The sequence below is a fragment of the Nesoenas mayeri genome, assembly GCF_963082525.1.
Source record: "Nesoenas mayeri genome assembly, chromosome: 13".
Taxonomy (NCBI): Eukaryota; Metazoa; Chordata; class Aves; order Columbiformes; family Columbidae; genus Nesoenas; species Nesoenas mayeri.
Window position 1 is genome coordinate 1,426,378 of NC_137550.1, and position 17,386 is coordinate 1,443,763.

At 41.4% G+C, this 17,386-nt stretch overlaps 1 protein-coding gene across 1 annotated transcript in view; it reads right to left on the minus strand.

The window, feature by feature from the left end:
• Positions 1-788: 788 nt before the first annotated feature.
• The window catches only part of DOCK11 (dedicator of cytokinesis 11), a gene marked incomplete at its 5' end in the record, with an annotated part of 78,678 nt that continues 62,080 nt past the window's right edge, over positions 789-17,386 (minus strand). The window contains 13 exons of the mRNA XM_080352520.1: positions 789-1,023; positions 3,592-3,730; positions 4,964-5,064; positions 5,719-5,909; positions 6,243-6,453; positions 7,537-7,683; positions 9,466-9,579; positions 10,500-10,622; positions 11,568-11,674; positions 13,119-13,176; positions 13,258-13,473; positions 15,167-15,280; positions 15,950-16,132. Coding sequence (XP_080208646.1) covers positions 901-1,023; positions 3,592-3,730; positions 4,964-5,064; positions 5,719-5,909; positions 6,243-6,453; positions 7,537-7,683; positions 9,466-9,579; positions 10,500-10,622; positions 11,568-11,674; positions 13,119-13,176; positions 13,258-13,473; positions 15,167-15,280; positions 15,950-16,132 — 1,827 coding nt within the window. The 3' untranslated portion in view covers positions 789-900. The remainder of the gene's footprint in view (positions 1,024-3,591; positions 3,731-4,963; positions 5,065-5,718; positions 5,910-6,242; positions 6,454-7,536; positions 7,684-9,465; positions 9,580-10,499; positions 10,623-11,567; positions 11,675-13,118; positions 13,177-13,257; positions 13,474-15,166; positions 15,281-15,949; positions 16,133-17,386) is intronic.

Below are 17,386 nucleotides of genomic sequence, written 5' to 3' on the forward strand. Positions count from 1 at the left end.
ATATGTGGTTAAAAAAACCCCTCAATTTTGTACGAGTTATTTTGATAAACTGCATTTTTTTAAAGCACGTCTCACAGATTTTTAGATTTTTTCTGAAAGGTGTTGAAGCACTTCGTAATTCTCAACTCAGTTTAAGGTGTCTTCAGATTTATATCTGTGTGAGACCATGAGTGGTAAGTAGAAAAATCATTATCAAATGCCAGAGCTCTTGGGTTGCCCTCTGTGACTACAACCCATCCTCCTGCAGCTGTGAAAAGCCAAAATTGAAATCAGCTCTAGTAATCTCAGCTCTCATGGGGTTTACTTTAGAATTATTTGTTCAGAGGCTGTACAAAAATTATCATTTCTGAATTAGGTTTTACTTATTCCAGACCAGGGCGAGTTTATTCTCCCTGTGTGCATGCAATTGGGCATCTGGACCTCAAGTCACTTTTTAGAAGGGGAAGGTCTCTTACTAGCAACTACGATTTCTCCTTCACGTTCCCTGTCCAACAAAGCTTTTAGCAGCAAATACAATAAAATGCTAATTTCTATATACTCTATGCTTCTTCTATTTACAAAGTGGTTTTACATTTTATTATATTCCATTGTACAACTTTACATAGTACCATTATCGTTTCAATTCATAGTTCAGCAATTCAATACACACTTAGATAACTGCCTTTCCATGTCCTGTTATACATTTAGCTTAAAAAAAAGAGTAGAAAACAAGCACAGTGGTGCAATGTCCAGGCACTTTCAATGTTGCTCAGCAAAATAAGCAAGCACCCTGTTTGAAAGCATGGCAACCTTTTTTGAAAAAAAACACATTGAATCTTTGCTCATCACGGATTCTTTTAAACATCCTTTTTACAGTTCCAAGTATTCCTGAGAAAGCTCTGTAAAATATGACTGATATGTTTATATTTCAGCAGTGGGTCTAAGTGAACAGTAACTTCCATCACTAGATGTTCCGCTGATTGCACAGAAGACGTGTAGGGAGTCGTGCATCCATGGCGAATGCATTGTATCTTCGTGGTAGATCTAGAGAAAACAAAACAGTCACAAATTCAGTAAAACTATCCGTTCATTACTATAATCAAGCTGTTTGAAAAGGTATGCAAAAGAGATATCCAACCTTGTCTTCAAAGCTGTTTCGCAAAGGCAGCATAATAAAAATGAGAAAGAAGAGTAATTTAGAAATTTCTGTAGCATTCATATATACACTGTCCTGTGCACTATTAGATGATTTTTAATTACAGCTATCCAGTATAGGAAAGAAACAATTCTCTATATAGCAATTTTTTACTATATCTTAGCAGCAACAGAATTTTAACCATTTCTTTGGTACGCATTTGGAGTATGTGCGACTAAATACAGCAAACACTCACTACATCCATGCCACGTGGTGAGATTTTGTTGTTTATAACCTGAAGGATGGTCTTACAGCACCGGTGGAGCTGCTCTAGAGCCAACTGTGTATTTGTTTTTCACCCTGTGGTTCACCAGTCAACAAGTTAGTTAGCCTGAATTTACATTAGTGAAACTGAGATCACTGGCCATCATAAACAGTGTCTGGACATCCGGTCTTCCACCACTCTCTGAGGCTTCCTGTAACTGTTCTGCTGCAGTTTTACCATTTTTTGTGTGTTTACATTTCTCCAACTTAAAACATCTGTAGACAGGTGACAGGCTGACCCAGTGAGTTACCCATCTGCCCTGCCAGCTCACACTAAGTACACTGCCCGTGTTGTTTTGCGGCACTGACAATATTTAGAAAAACATATGTTATTTTCAATGACAACCCTAAATTAATGCAATATGCTTTTTGTGTTTGACTGAGTAATTTTTGCAGAAGAGGAAAACATGTTCCAGTAAGTGTAATTTGTTAGATACTTAGGTCATTTGATAGCAATACAAAGTTCAAGTCAGCAGTTATCTACATCATTTGTATAACCATAAAGGATGGTGCTCATAAATGCGATCTTTTAATCTGCCTTTTGATCTAATACAAAAAGAAAGTGAAAAGTACGCCCTTCACATCGACATTTCAGTTGCTATAATATTTTGCTCATTAACCAAAGACAACATGACAGTGAATTTGCAAATCTAACAGGATAATAGGGAGTGTGATTTAACAATGCTTCTTTGTTCTAAGATAACCTTAACTATTGTACTGCGACGGTGCAGAACTGAGTGATTTGGTTTTGATTTGACTATTGCAGAATACAGAAACCAGAAACGTTCCAACAGCTGCATGCAAATTCAATGTCTTGGAAAGGTTTACTTTTGAACAACTTAGAGTAAGCAGGTGGCAACTCCTATGAACCAACATTGCTGAACGAAATTTGTATGCATGGTGGGTAATGTACATGAAAAACACTAGTGTGCAGAATGTGCAAAATTCATAGTTTGCACACTGAGAAAATGGTGGTCATGAGCAGAATAGTAGAGAAATCTAATGAAAGGGGGATGAAGCAGTCACTCTCAAATGGATCCTCTCTTATACTCCTACAACAACATTCAGCCCCATCGTAAGACTGCACATACTGTTTCCCTGAAATTAGATTGTAATCTTCCAAAGCAAGACTTCATTTGATTCCAATAAACATTATTTTATCGTAAACAAACCTAACTTACAAATATCAACCTGGTGCAGTTGTATTATTCTGCCACTTGCACATTTTTGCATTAGTGTGCAAAACTGCTCACCTTGTTGTGGAATCTGCCTACATATTTTTAGTCATTTAAAGTGTTGCATTTTTAATTAATGGTCACACATGGACTGTAGGTTGAGTAACTGGGAGATTCTGAAAACATTGTTCTGAATTTCAGGTACTGTGAACCACAATGCAGCCTGTACTGTTCATTTTATGTGCTTGATAGTGTAAATCTACACTGAGCTTTCTTTTGTCATAATCATGGCAAAATTAAAGAGCAGAGGTACAGAGATCACTTCAGAAAGCCAGTTTTCATCTAATTTCACAGCACAATACCAGATAGATGTGCAACTGTTGTTTGGATCTCTCACATCTCTGATGCTACTATTAGATCTATTTTCCTAGAAAGACTCAAGAAAACGTTAAGATATAGGTCAGATAAATGAGCACAAATGTTTTAACAGTGCCTATAAATAGTGTATTGGCATCAGGCCAAAATTAAAATAAAACATCCTTTAGGGAAAAAAATAATTAAAAAAAGGAAATTAAGCTGGACGTAACTGAGGAAATGGAAATTTTGGCAGAGAATTTTGACCTGTGACTTATCACAGGATTCTTACAATGTAGAAAACATGAGGAAAAATGTGTCACAGGATTTCTGATGAGCAGAGCAGCTAGTAAACTAATGGTTTGTGTCAGCAAAGACTCCAACCTGAAGCACACTGTACACCAACACCAGGCTGAGACCTTCCATCAACAGAAGCTGCTTTTAAGAATCCACCAAGTGCTTAGTTTACTTTTCATGTCCAGCTACTCGCCTTTTAATACTATATTTCATTAAATAACATGAAAAGTGATCAAGTTTTCAATTAGTTTTCAGTGAGTTTTGAGCATTAGCTTGTTTTCAAGCACGGAGAACCACCTCTGTGGGCTCCCGAGATGCAGTACGTGCCTGTTCGTGGATGATGTCAGAAAGCTCTTTCACCATGTCCCGGAAGTTTGATTTTAGGCCCTCATGGTACTCCACTTGATCCTCCTTAATGAGCCGCTCGTTGAGCTCCAGAGCAATTCCACAAGCTTGTATAAACTTCCTGGGGAGGAAAGGAATGAACTTTGGGCATTTGAATAACCCAGTCTTCTGCTAAAACAAACAACCAGATAGGCAAATATTTCTGTTTTCTTTTTTTCCTCTCTCTCTCTCCCCACTTTTCTCCAATGTTTGAGACAAGTCCCATTCTAGAAGCATTGCTAGCACAGTGGATCGGGGAATGGGGAGCGACTGCAACACAGGATTGCGCTTTCTGCTGGAGCTCCTTCCAGCTTGGACCCTCAGCAGATGGGACACACACACCCCCAGTGCAACACTGTGTTGTCACACCTTCTCCCCAGCCCGTTATGGTTACTCAGTTTATTTCACATGCATATTTCTCCCTTTTTACAGAATATAATGAAAATACAAGCATGACTTGGATTTTTTGCATGAAATAGAGATTGTGTTTGTCCTTCTGGTTACACTGCAAGGCTAGAAAGTAAAACAGCCTTTCCACTGTCCTGCATCCATGCACAGGATTGCAGGGATTGTTCTCTTATTTGTTTCATGGTTTGCTAGGTTACTCGATATAGTGAAGGAAAATAGGATTGGCCCCAATGCTGCTCCTTCCATACAGTAACCAATGGACAAATTGGGGTCACCAGCACCCAGTAACGAATGCAGGAGCTGATGGGCAACCAGTTTCTCCTGAGACGTCCAAAAAGTAATGTGGTGGGACCATCTGATTATATCTTGGGAGACACTTTCATGTGGGGGGTAAAACCTACCCTAAGGGACAGAAATTGTAAAAACGCCTGTGCAAGTTGTATAGTTTCAAAAATTAACAAAAGAAACAAGAATGATCATCACCCATAAACTGGAAAGGCATTTGCTTTAAAATATTTCAAGTTCATCATTATCAAGATAAAAAATCTCCCTTTGGAAAGACTGGGAAACAATGCACAATATGAAGGCTCCTCGAACACAAGGTTTTCAAACCCACTTTTTTCACACTATAACCTCAAATACCCACACAAACTATTGAAGCAGGCGGTCAAGCAAATCTTCCTATGGAGATCACAGCCCTAAGCATGGGAACTCTTGACATATATAGTTATATTGACTTTTTTCATATGTCTGAGCACCCACAGATCTTTATAAGATCCACCCTGCATCTTTATAAGGCACATCTGAGCATTCAGCATCTGCTGATTTTGGAGACAGGCAAAACATAAGCAAAGCAGGTACCATGTTCCAGCCAGCTGGCAGGTTTTTATCACATTAGAAATCCTACCTGAACATTTCTTTTAACTCATTCACCTTCTTAGTGGGATATTTGCTGGACTGGCTGTCACTTAAGAAAGCTCTGGCATAGGCCAAGGGACCAGCATTAACCTAGAATCAAAACCGAAATAAATAATTTATGTTGGAACTTCTGTTGATTTGCTAAAAGCAGTTACGAAGGCAATATACATATTATTTTTTTACAAAAACATTTAGCATACTATTTCAATGCCACCAACTCTGCATGAGTCATGTCGCCGGAGGCCCCTGAAGGTTCAAAACTTGAGTATTTGTTTCTCTGTTTAGTTTTTTTAAGACCAGAAGATAAATGGAGATTAAAAGAGGGATTCAATTCATTTCCTCATGCTTTCACCCTATTTCTGTTTGAAAAAGCAGTATGGTCTGAGTCCTAAGGTCATTTATCCAGCTTGGGAAAGATCACGTTCACAAAAAGGCTATTTGTGCTTGATATTTACAGAACAATCTTTAAGAATTAAGTATATTTCAGCATTCACCCATGGCCAACTAATGTATAATTACACTTAGACTTGACAATGTAAACATCAATGGACAAAACACTAATTACCATGAGCCACCCGCTAACGTACCACTGCATGTGGCAGGGCAAGCTGTGCTGGCAGGCTGACTGCTGCCTTGCTGCAGACGAGGTAGTTAATGATTTCTGGAGGGTAAATGTGTTATGCTGAGATGACTCACTCAGAGATGTGTAAATAAATGTAATTTTGAAAGGACGTCAAGCCTTACCTGCACAGAAACACAGCCTTGCAATTTGAGTTGCAGCTGGATCATGTCAACATCACCAGCAGAGCAGAGTTTCTGCAGCTCTGCTGTCTTGTCTCTTATTTCATCAGTAGCGACATCAATTGGTTTTAAATTAACCTGATGTTCATAATTAACTGGAATTCTCTTCTTTACGTATGGAAAGGAGTTCGAAGCTAGCAGAAACAGCAAAGGAAGTTTATAGACTGAAAAGTCATGCAGCGAATAGGAGTACTCTTCATAGAACATACACAAGCAGATCCTTGCCCTCAGGATTTTATTCCGTGTTTGTGAAATCCTGAACATGCCTATAATTACCAGTATGACTTATTAATTTGTAAAAATTTGCACACAGAAATATAAGGTAAATTCCCCTCCCAACCAGAATATTGTATCACAATTCTGATTAAGTAGCTCAGACAATTTCTCTAGGGATATTTTCATGAACTAAAATAGTCTAAAAATAGTCCCTGATACATACTGTATCATGTTCAGATGCTTGTACTTACTAGTTAGAATGGTCCTTTTTTTACACTGTTCTTCCACACTGCCATGCTTCTTTCCAGATAAAGTGTAAGGAGTTTCAAATACAAATCTGTTGATGTTATGATTTCTTTCAAATTCTGTCTTTCTTTCAGAGATTTCTTTGTCTTCGAAATAGGGCTTCACATAAGTCACTTGAATATGGGCATACTTAGGATCAAGGTCTTTAATGTTGACCTGTGAAATAACAGGGTTACTCACTAGAGGAACCAATGTTAATAACTCAATGTACAGTTGCTCAATTATCTCCAGGGATCTGTTTTAAACTGACTCCTTGCTGAACCAGCCCCGTTGCATGCAGGTGGATGACACACAAAACACTCCCCTTGACCTTAGCTGTGATGTCTAGACCACTTGCTACCAGACAGACAAGACAAGGTGGTGTAGCACAAGAAACATCTCATCTGGTGCCAAACAAGCTGCATCTGGAACAGATAGCCATCCATATCACCTCACCCATCAATGTAGCACGTGCCTGAGCAACTTGGTCCTTCTAATATGGCCCTATTGGTTCCAGGCCATGTGCTAATGTTCATCCAGTACTGGGCCACAGCAAGCAAATCTGAGGGCTTGCACAAACCAAGCTTCGGGATCACCAGTATCACCTTTGGTAACCCAGACATATCAGCAGTTGCATCACTTTTGGTAACCCAGACGCATGTGAACAGCCCTTGCAGGGAGCATTAATGGATATTCCATAGAAAAAGGAAGGAGCTACAGCTATAAGGTCACAAAAGATATTCTTTTAGACATGCAGTGTCAAAGCAACAAATAACTCTACTTCAAATCATCTGCTCCTCTGCATTGGCTCCTACTGCCTCCCAACAACAGGGTTCCTTGAGATGTGGATTGTAATTTTCCATTCATAATTCCAAATTCAGTTATTTCCACCTTGGAGCCAGATCAGCGCCAAAACTTATCCAGCTGTGCAACATGTCGACAGAGGAGCATGAGGGTGTGAGGGGCAATTGGATGCGAGGTGCCTGGAGGACGCTGAAATACGGGGCTCGCTCCTCTCTTTCTACTGGTAGAAGGAAGGGATGATCTGTTTGTTATCTCTCAGCTTCAGCTCCACAGAGCAAAGCTCATCCTTCTGTGCTCCATTTGCACAATGCTTAGAGCAGTGCAGCCCCCGGCCCTGAACAGTATTAAAATACAATCGATATTTTTGTCACGTCTGTCAGTGCCCTCTCTAGTATGTGACTCTGATGTTCACTCCTAATAGCATTTGGTTAGCTTGTTCATGCAGTGTAACTCCACCTTGTTAGAATCCTGGATAATTTTTACAGTCTCCGACCCGAACTTTTCACCATAAAGCTTAAGAAGTCTGAAGGAGATCTCTGAGAGGCCTGTCAGCTTGGGCTCCTTATAGATGTATTCCTTCCCATCTTCTTCTTCAAAGAATGCCTAGAATTAATCACAAACAAGTAGTGAGGAATAGCTGGGCTTCTTTGCTGGGAAAACTTTATTTTAGATTTGCTACTTCAAAAGCAAGTTTCTACTAACATTTCAGAAAGTCAAGAAGGTTTGGCTATAGCTTGCATAAAGTCTCATTGAACATGGCCTGTTTTAATGGGGTCCTTCAAAAATAATGTGAAAAAAAGAAACAGAAAAACCCACCACAACAAAATTCCTCAACCAACACAAACATGTCATTGCTGAGCACAAATACTTGAGTATGACCAGTGAGAAAGCTAAACAATGTGGAAGAGGGGTTTGGCCAGCAGTTGACTTTTAGGAAGGTTGGCAAGAGGCAAGCAGAAGAAAAAACACAAAAACAAGGCCCAGAGAAGGAGCAGAAAGACACATATATTGAAGAAGCTCTGATAGTAAAGCCACATGAACAGTTTAAAGAGAAGGATTTTGTGTAGGTTGAAAGGGCCTCTAGGCAATAAATAAAGACATGTGTTTCCTCTGCTTTGATTCCTCTTGTATTCAGGGAAGTGGAACTCTGTGTATTTGCTGTAAATAGAGACAAACTTGCAGGAAAGGTCGTGTCTGCATCACCAGACCTTCCTGTAATGAAAACAACAAGAAAGCTTCATGCTTTGGCAAACTGTTCCAGTCAAAAGTTGTTAAAACTATCTCATGTGTATCTGGCATACAAAACTGTCTAAAGTGCAAAAGCATGGGTTGTCAGGATGATACGTTAAACAGCTTAATTTTAGGGGCTGATCCCGTTATTTCTAGAGCTTCTAGAAAATTAAGCCAGCAGTTGTTCCCTTTTATCTATTGTTAACCTTATTTTTACATAACCAAAGTCAAAGACAAGATGAGGACAATACCAGAATGTGTGTTTGCTGCAGCCAAAGTCAATGCTCAGATACTTTCTGTGTGTAACGGCTGCGGTGTTCAAAGGCACAAACCTAAGATGGTTTCAGGGGATTCATCATCTCCCCTAAAAGAAGGAACCAGGAAAGGCACAGCTAATATCATTTACATAGCATTTTCTAAAGAGGAGTCCTGCATCACCCCATCGTTATGGGTCCACAAGCAGAAGCAGATAGTTCAGAGACACAAGGGAGATGAGAGGTAACACACTTTATTAGATTAACTGGTATAGCTGGAAAACAAAACAAAATAAAAACCAAAACAACTGCTTTCAGGCTCAGAAGACTTCATCAGATATAAGATCATGCTCCTTCCTGGGATTCTGAACTCCAAATCTTGTCCATTTTCCTGGCTACTTCAGCTAACAAATAATGCTATCAATCACTACAAGTATGTAACCAACACTGATAGGTATTTTGTCTCCAGTTTCTCCAATAACCTTTTACTCTACTAATATCTAGAAGGGAGCAGCAAACGTCTGCAGAAAAAGATGTGTTACAACTGCTGTTTGCATGCGGTGGTTATATACTGTTACTGGCTGTATACTGTACACACTAAACTGTGTTTGTGTAACTTATAATAACTATAACTAAAAAAAAGCCCTGGTGTTTTCTGAACTCACTGAGCCATTTCCTAACTGCTTAGTTGTTTTGTGAAAAGCCCACCAGCAGAATCATAAACTTGGTAAGATATCAAGCACTCCAGGAGAGAGACACAAACCGTCACCTCAAGGGTGCAATGTAGACGTGGCAGTGGCTGCACCAGAAGTGGCAGCAGGTTTTTCATCTCCAGGCCTGCCGGAGCAGTAGTTTTAGGGGCCAGAAACTAGGTAACTGCTGAGCTGGTGTATATACTTACTTGTCCATAAAAGGCCACTCTGAAAAATGTTCCAAGAAGTCTCTTCCTTGTGTGCATTACTTCCAGTATCTTAGCATACGCTCCATGAAGCGTTCTGTATAGTTGAGTAAGTTTCTGGAAATCAAATCTTGACATCATTAAAGCAGAATTTTGCAAGCATGAAAATCTAGCTAACACTTGAAGCTACTGAGATATCTGCACACAAGCCTTTGGACAATTCAAGCTTGAATTTCTAAAGAGGTTGAACTCATGCAGTTTTCTTTGAAAAGCCTCAACCTTAAGCACGTGCTTAGCTTCAGGTCTGAAAGGCACCACAGACTTCAATAAGACCACTATCCTTAGAGGGAAGGCTGAGTCTACCATCTCAGCATGCCCTGACTAAGTCTCTAAGGGTAGGGCAGCTTGCAGTATTCTACCCAGAAATTATTATTATTTTTTAATTAAAACCAGCTTTATGGTAAAAAAAAAAAATAGATCAAGGCTTCCCTTAGCTTCAATTATATAGCTGGATGATGTTCTGATGTGGAGGGGGTCACGGGAGAGGGAAGGAAAGAGGACCGCTGCTCAGCAGTCCAGCAGCAGCCCCAGCAAAGCTCGGGTCACAGCAGGTTTGGGAAGGAGCAAGGCGAGGGCTGGGATCAAATTCCTTCCTTCCTCTCCACTTGCCCCTGAATTACCTGCAGATCTGGTCCTTTCTTTGAACAGTTCTCACTTTGTTTTTAACCCTTACAATGCTCAAACATCAAAAAGAATCTGGCTTTGATGAGCATATGGAAGAACGACAGCTTTATTTTAGGGGAAGGAAGGTGGGAATTATTCACTAAATATGAGTCTTCTGTGTCTTTAGCTTTTATAATTACTGTCCAGAACATTGCTTTCACTAATTTGTTTTAAGGACCAGCAATGAAGCACAGTGTCTGCTTTACTGACACCAATTTGTTAACTCATCATTGCAAAAATAAAAAAGCCTCCTGTTTTTTGTTTAGCGATACAGGGAATTACCCGATAGATTCAAACTAGTTGAAAATGCGTACCTCAAATTCACGCCGCTTTTCATAAATAGGAATGATCAGTTTGGAAACTTCAGAAATCGTTTCGTAACGCTCTGCTTTCCACAGGCCATCTACACATTGCTCCAGCAGCTCCACCAGGACTTCCTACAAGAGCAGCCAAACGGGTGTTGTTAATAACAAAGCTAGAAAAGAAAACCATTTTAACTTCAGATACATTAACAGGTCCCAGTATAAGTAGCCACAGTTACATAAGTTTAAACCCTGTGTGCTCCTGGCCTTTCCAAAGGTATTCCAAATTTCTGGGAGAAAAAAAAAAGGACAAGTTATTTTTTAAAAGTGAATTCATTCTTAATAAATCATTAGCACAATAGCCAGCAAGTATGTCTTGGTTATTTAGCTACTCCTCCAGGAGAACGCCAAAACTCTGGGAAGGTATGGAGGTGACAGCACTGAAGTCAGAGGTGCATGTCTAAGAAACACGTCCAAGGAACACGTGTGCAATTGCAGTGGTATTTGATGCTAAGACACAAAGAGTGTAATCTTCATGAATGGGCAACTGGGCAGCCCGGCTGCAGGGCCACCTCACACAGCCACGTAGCCCACCCAACGCAGCTGTACAGGGATGGTGCAAAAGTAACTGTGAGACCTTGTGGCTCACAGGAGCATCCACCCACTTCCCCAGTGCTCTGCTATGGTTTCTGGATTGTTCTGCTAATGTGGTGCACAGCCCAAACTCAAGGGCAACCTAAGCTGACCTCTCACTTGGCACAGCTTGATTGCATTCTGTCCCTGTGCTGACAGAATTAGCATTTGCATAACGTGGCAGGCAAAGATTGTGGTGTAGCTTTTTCAGTCTCAGTGCCAGAAAAGCTTTTCAAAGGAATCAAGAATTTACACCAGTTCTAACATATATGACTTGTACACTGAAAATCCTCCAACGCAGATTTCTCATGGGAAATTGCCGTGGAACAGTCTTCCTTACAGATGTCAGTTCATAAGTGTAATTTGTTAGAGATCACATGAATGAAGTCTAAAACTAAATCCTAATCGGCTATCAAATATCCTATAGTCTGTACTACTAGACCTCACCTCACTATAATGTACATCCATCATCCCACCATCTTCTTTCATTGCACCTTCTTCATCTATGTTGGGAGTGATTTTCCTAAAGGCAGTGCAGCCACTGGGGAAGAGTTCTGTAGCAGACAAAAGCAAATTAGTGGAATAACTAACATATCTCAAATGTGTCATGCTTTAACGGCCAGGAAAGTAGTCTAGCTGTTAGCAAAGTCCTACAAGTAGCAGGGAACCTGACTCCCACTTTTGCTACTGGTTTGCTCTGTGAGACCAAACACATCAGAACTTCCCCAGCCATTTGCCATGGGAGTCATTCCTAGTATGTAACGAACATTGAGCACACCAGATTTCCCAGTGTGCACTCTGGAAATCATCTTTGACCAGCCTAACTGACTACAATGAAATGAAAGTCGGAAGGGAAGGACAAGAGTATGTTTTTGCATAGAAGATGCAAGGAGAAGGCTATTAACGGATGCTGGAGAGCTGGGTAGTAAGGGAACAAGATTATACACACCTAGCAGACATCACAGTTAGGTAACCCAAACCTTTGAGCAGTTCAGCCTTTACTGAACCCTTTTCAGCCTACATATATGTAAAGCGTGCCAGTGGCAGACATAACTCAATGTAGTCACTTGATATTCCTTTAGATTTGTTCCTCTTCTTTTTCAGAAGTTCTCCTTTACCACTTGGTTGTGGTAAGCAGCCACCAGGGTACAAACAAAGAATTACCAACTTTCAATACCCTCCCCTCTGCACTCACGTGAAATGTGTATATGTATCAGAAAAACAAGTCCCGATTTTTCCCCCTTATCTAAGAAAAAGTACAGGATTTGGAGGGACTCCAAGCCCACTGAACAAGGCACTAGAGACCTCTCCAGCCAAGGCAATGCATATAATCAGCTTCTATGCTTAAATTTCTGAAATGTTGTGTCCATTTCAACAATACTCCCTTACATGGAAATGAGAAATTAGTTCAATATATCAACCGTGGAACAGATATTCAAGGAAAATCTGCAAAGTGGTGTTATTTGAGGACACAAAAGTCCGTCCTTCCTTCCCGTTTTGCATTAAACCACAGCACTCTGATGTGTTATTTCTGATTGTTCTTTACAAATTTGTATAATTAGGCTATACTCTCATTTTTTTGACTGAATTTTGGCAAATTTTTGTCTGTAGCACCAACAGTGATACTTCTGTTGAACATATTGACAGCCAATTTTTAACACGGGCTTCCCCTGTGAGCATGGTGGCTAATGTAAAATACAACTGAACATTTAAATCGAGACATGATGTGTCAATTCTTATTTTACTCAGGAAGTGCTAACATGACTGTCTAAGCTGATCTGGCCAGTCTAGTAAATGCCTGTGTTTGAACTTTTGAATTCCTTTCTTAAAAAACACTCATCTTCTTCTGGCTTTGTCGACTGTATTATTTTTTTCCTTTTAGCTTGTTTCTAAAATAATCATTTAACATATCGAGATAAATTTATCTTTAAACATATTCTGATCTCTCCAGACCCCATCACTGCATCATTGTCCCTGTGCCTCTCAAACAGCACTTACTTTTCCTGTGCAGAAACTCTGCAACGAGGGCTGCTACATGAACATAACACATGGCTGCCTGCAAAGTACAAAGGAAAAATTAAAACGTCATCTGTACAGCTGTTTTGTTTCACATCATGTTTTTAATTAAATTAATTACCTCTGAAAAGTCTCCGTTTTTTACATGTATCTTTGCCATACTGTCCAGCCATGTTTTCCGGAGCTCTGGGGTACTTGCATAAGATTTGGCCAAACTGTATTGTAGATCTATCAACATTTCTGGATCTTTTTCATGTTCTTTCATTTGAGCTGTAGCCATAAGCACTGTACGGATTCTTTTTGTCAAATCTTTGACTTCAGAAGGAAAAGCAGTTGCCTGACACAAAACAAATCTAATTAGAAGTGAATACAGAAATAAATGGTGTTCCAGGCTTTGCCAACAAAAGACTGTTGCTGCCCTTTCAGCCAACACTCCACTTACTGCCAATCTGAAAATGTCGAGACCACAGGAGATAAGACTAACTAGCTTTTGCCTGTTGCACTCACACTGCACACAGTGTACAGTATTTCATCTGCAATTAGAGACATTTCAACCTGGGTGTGCACAGGGTCAGTCTCTCCTGGCCATGTGCAGGATGCCAGGATGGCTGTTCTCGTGCTACGGTGACGCAGGTGCTTTGGCATTCCGAGGATCTGGTGTGAGAGTGAGACAGATGTGCTTCGTGCATGCAAATGTCCCAGGATGGGACTGTAAACCATGCCCAAAGTGGCTTTCATGTCATTCAACATCCTGCTTGTTAGTCTGTGATGTGGTCACTCTTTAATTCCTAAAGCACCAAAGGCATTTGTAGAGCTTCCCACCACAGGAATGTAATAAACTGAAAAGGAAATGCAGGCTTCGGTCTGATCCCCTGCCCAGAGCAAGGCCATCATTGGGTTAGAGCAACGCTTGTTAGGCCAAGTTTTATAATCTCCAAGGACAGAAATCCCACCTGCTTTCTGGGTCCCTTTCCAGAGCTGCACCATATTCTTGGGAAATAATTTTTTCTTTAAGTAAATTTGGCCTTTCCCTTCTAGCAACGTGTGCCCATTGCCTTTTGTCCTGCCACCCTACACCTCTGTGAAGAGCCTGGCCTCCTCGTCTCTACAGTCTTCCTTTTCAGAAGTGGAAAGCAGAAGTTAGGTTCCCCCTCAGCTTTCTCTTTCATAAGCCTGGCTCATGTTCCCTCTCCTTGGGCTCCTGCTCTCAAGCTCTCCCGGTGCACGGCATCCTCTCCAGTGCACTGAAATCTCTTTTGTACTCTTGCACTTAAACTGGATATAATGATGGTCTCATGATGTAAAACACAATCAGCAAAGTGTGGCTCAGTGAAACCCTTATAAGCATCTGTGAAGAGAACTGAGGTTTTTGCCAGGTACACCCTAACTATAACTTTGTTATAGCACAACTCAACACCTGCGGGTCCCGTTCTACCTTTAAGCCATAGGGTAACCAGAGAACTGCAAAAATTCTTCCCATTTTCCCCAGTCCTACCTTGGCAGCTACACTGTGTGCTATGGAGCAAGCTGCAGTTATGATATATTGTTCAATGCATTGGGTAGAAGATGTTAATTCTAGCGCAAAGACAGATGATTATTTTCCAAACAAATATAACCATTGATCATCATGAAAGAGGGCTTCTTTAATATTACTGACACTGAATTAATTAAAATTAATTCCTGCTAATTATTACCTTCAGACGACTGAAGTACCAGACCCTCCCTTGTGGTAAGGAAAGCTGGAAATTCTTGGAAAGCGCTTTGGACACCCTTGCAAGCAGCACACTTTGCAAAGTATAACCTGAATTGCAGAGCTCCTTCCTCTTGGTGTGAGGCCTCACGGATGGAGCATGACCTGCCTGTGCAGCTGGTCCTATTGCTGTTGGCACAATACTTGTTTACTGAGCAAACACAGCGCAGTAGGAGCTTGTAAATCATAGTTCCAATCATTAGCCTTACCCTTAAACATGATTTCCTTGAGTGCATCTTCAGATGATAGCACATAATGTAATTTAACATCTCCAACTTACCTTCATAGGCCTGTCACTGTTTGCAAAGTTGTTAATGATGAGCAAGGAGTCCTGAAACCTTGTCCCACCGCTGAGTGCCACATCTGCTATTAATTGGCTCACTGCAATTATTATCTGTTGGGACAGGGTAGGTGCTTTAAATGAGTCCTGACAGAGGAGTTTTCTTGTCACAGTTACATAAAACACTCATTGGAAAACATCACATCTTTCCCACAATGTAAACAACTGTTGTTGTTGGATTTGCTGTCACATCTCACAAGGATAAATACTTCTCAGAGGACGAAACTGCTTTGCTGAACAGCAGCTTCACAGATTTAACAATATAACAACCGTAATACAAATCTCTATTTGTATATTAGTTACCTTTTTCCATGATTCGTTACAACCCAGACAGTATTCATCTGCTCCACCAGGTATCTAAATTTGCTTCAAAAAGACAAAGCTGCAAAAGCAGCTCCAGAAAAATCCCTCCTCCTGCCTCAAAGGCAGCTCTTCTTGCCATCCCTTCCACCCCATCCCGGCCAGCCGCTGGGAAACAGATGTGTCTTGTATCTGTGATTCCAAGGACTCGACAGCTTGGAGTACTTGATAGCAGTGTATTTTGCCCAAAGGGCCCCGAGCCAATCACTGGAAACAGGAATTAGGCAAAGCCTGGAAATCAAGAGGATTTTTGTCCATATAACACTAAGATCCTCTGCAGATAGGAGGTGACATAGTTATATTGATGTATCTGTTCACTAGGTCTAAGGCATCTTGCTCTCTACCTTTTCCCTGGTCACTGACCTGAAGATGGGTTCTCAGAAACGTTTTCCTTTTGGTGAACTCAAAGTTATTTCTCATCAGGAGATAGAGCAGAGCAGAGGCTTCATTCCTTGTAGAGGACACCTTGGAAGTGCAGCACTTCAGGATCTCATAGCAGAGGGCAGCGCACATGTTCACCCTTCCCTTGAAAAACGCTGAAGGAAACTTCAGAAAAGACACGCAAATATTAGAAAATACACCATAAAATTACATCCACAGGACAACACACTGGGCTCCAGCCTGGACAGCCGAAATAAAGATTCTGTCAGAGTTTTGAGCCTGAAAGTATTTGTGAGAATGAATTTGGGGCCTATTTTTAACATTGTTTCCTAGAGCAATGAGAACTTTGCTGTCACAGTTTTGGGGATGTGCTTGTGTATGTCCACATATCCGTCCCCAACAACTTTTGGGTTCAATGGTAAATTCTCACCAACTTGGACAGAAAAAAGTTATATGTTCTTACAAAAGTCATAAACAATGGCAGTGGGGCAGAGAGGAGAGGTCCCACGGACATTCCCACCAAAGGCTACCATCTAGCACACCAGAAAATCCACCAGAGCCCACCCAGATGTCCAACCCCACCAGGAAACATGACCTGTGATACTTGCACAGCTACTTCCATGTGTCCCTACAAAAAAGCCTAAAATCGTGACTTCCTTCAGGAATGCAAACAAGAGACTTGCTTGTCCCAGAGAGTCTAAAGTACACAGTGACCTCCAGATGGACCTGCGCCTAGGGAGTAGCAGGACCAAGCCAAGCTGCATTGTGAGCTGCCTCAGCTAGCAACGGGGCTCAGAAAGTTGCATCAGGGTGAAGAAAAGCAGAAGGGGAAGATCAGCACCTCATACTGCCATAGCACATCTATCACCTTACCAAACATCTACTTCCAAGCGTGTCTGCAGAGGCCAGCTCAGCCGTGCCTGAAAAGCAGACAGCGGCAGCGGTGCCTGGTCCTGGCAGGCAGCAGCCACCATGCAGGGCTCGCTGGAGCTGGGGACCACCAACATGCATCTGTCTGGCTGTGGTCATGGGCAGTGGCTGGTGGGGAGGGGGCACTGCACTTGGCTTCCTTCCACCCTGCCCGCAGTGGGCTGGGTGTAGGGAAGCAGAACAAGGAAGGGTTTTGTGCTGGCATGCAGCCACCTCCACAGCCACCACAGGGACCTGGCTGGAGAGGGGTGATGCTAACACCTCCCGGAGGGAGCAGAGGCTGCTCGGGCCTCACACAGCAGCACTCAGCTCCCTCTGCTGCAGCTGAGGACCAGCCCCGAGGGAATTTCCTGACACAGAGAGGTAATAGAGGCAACCATGTTTTTTGTCCATTCAGGGCAGAGATGTGCTCCATTCACTCAAGAGCTAATGGTCCTCATATCACACAGCCCATGAGCCACTACTATCTGCCCCACTACCTTCTCCCCA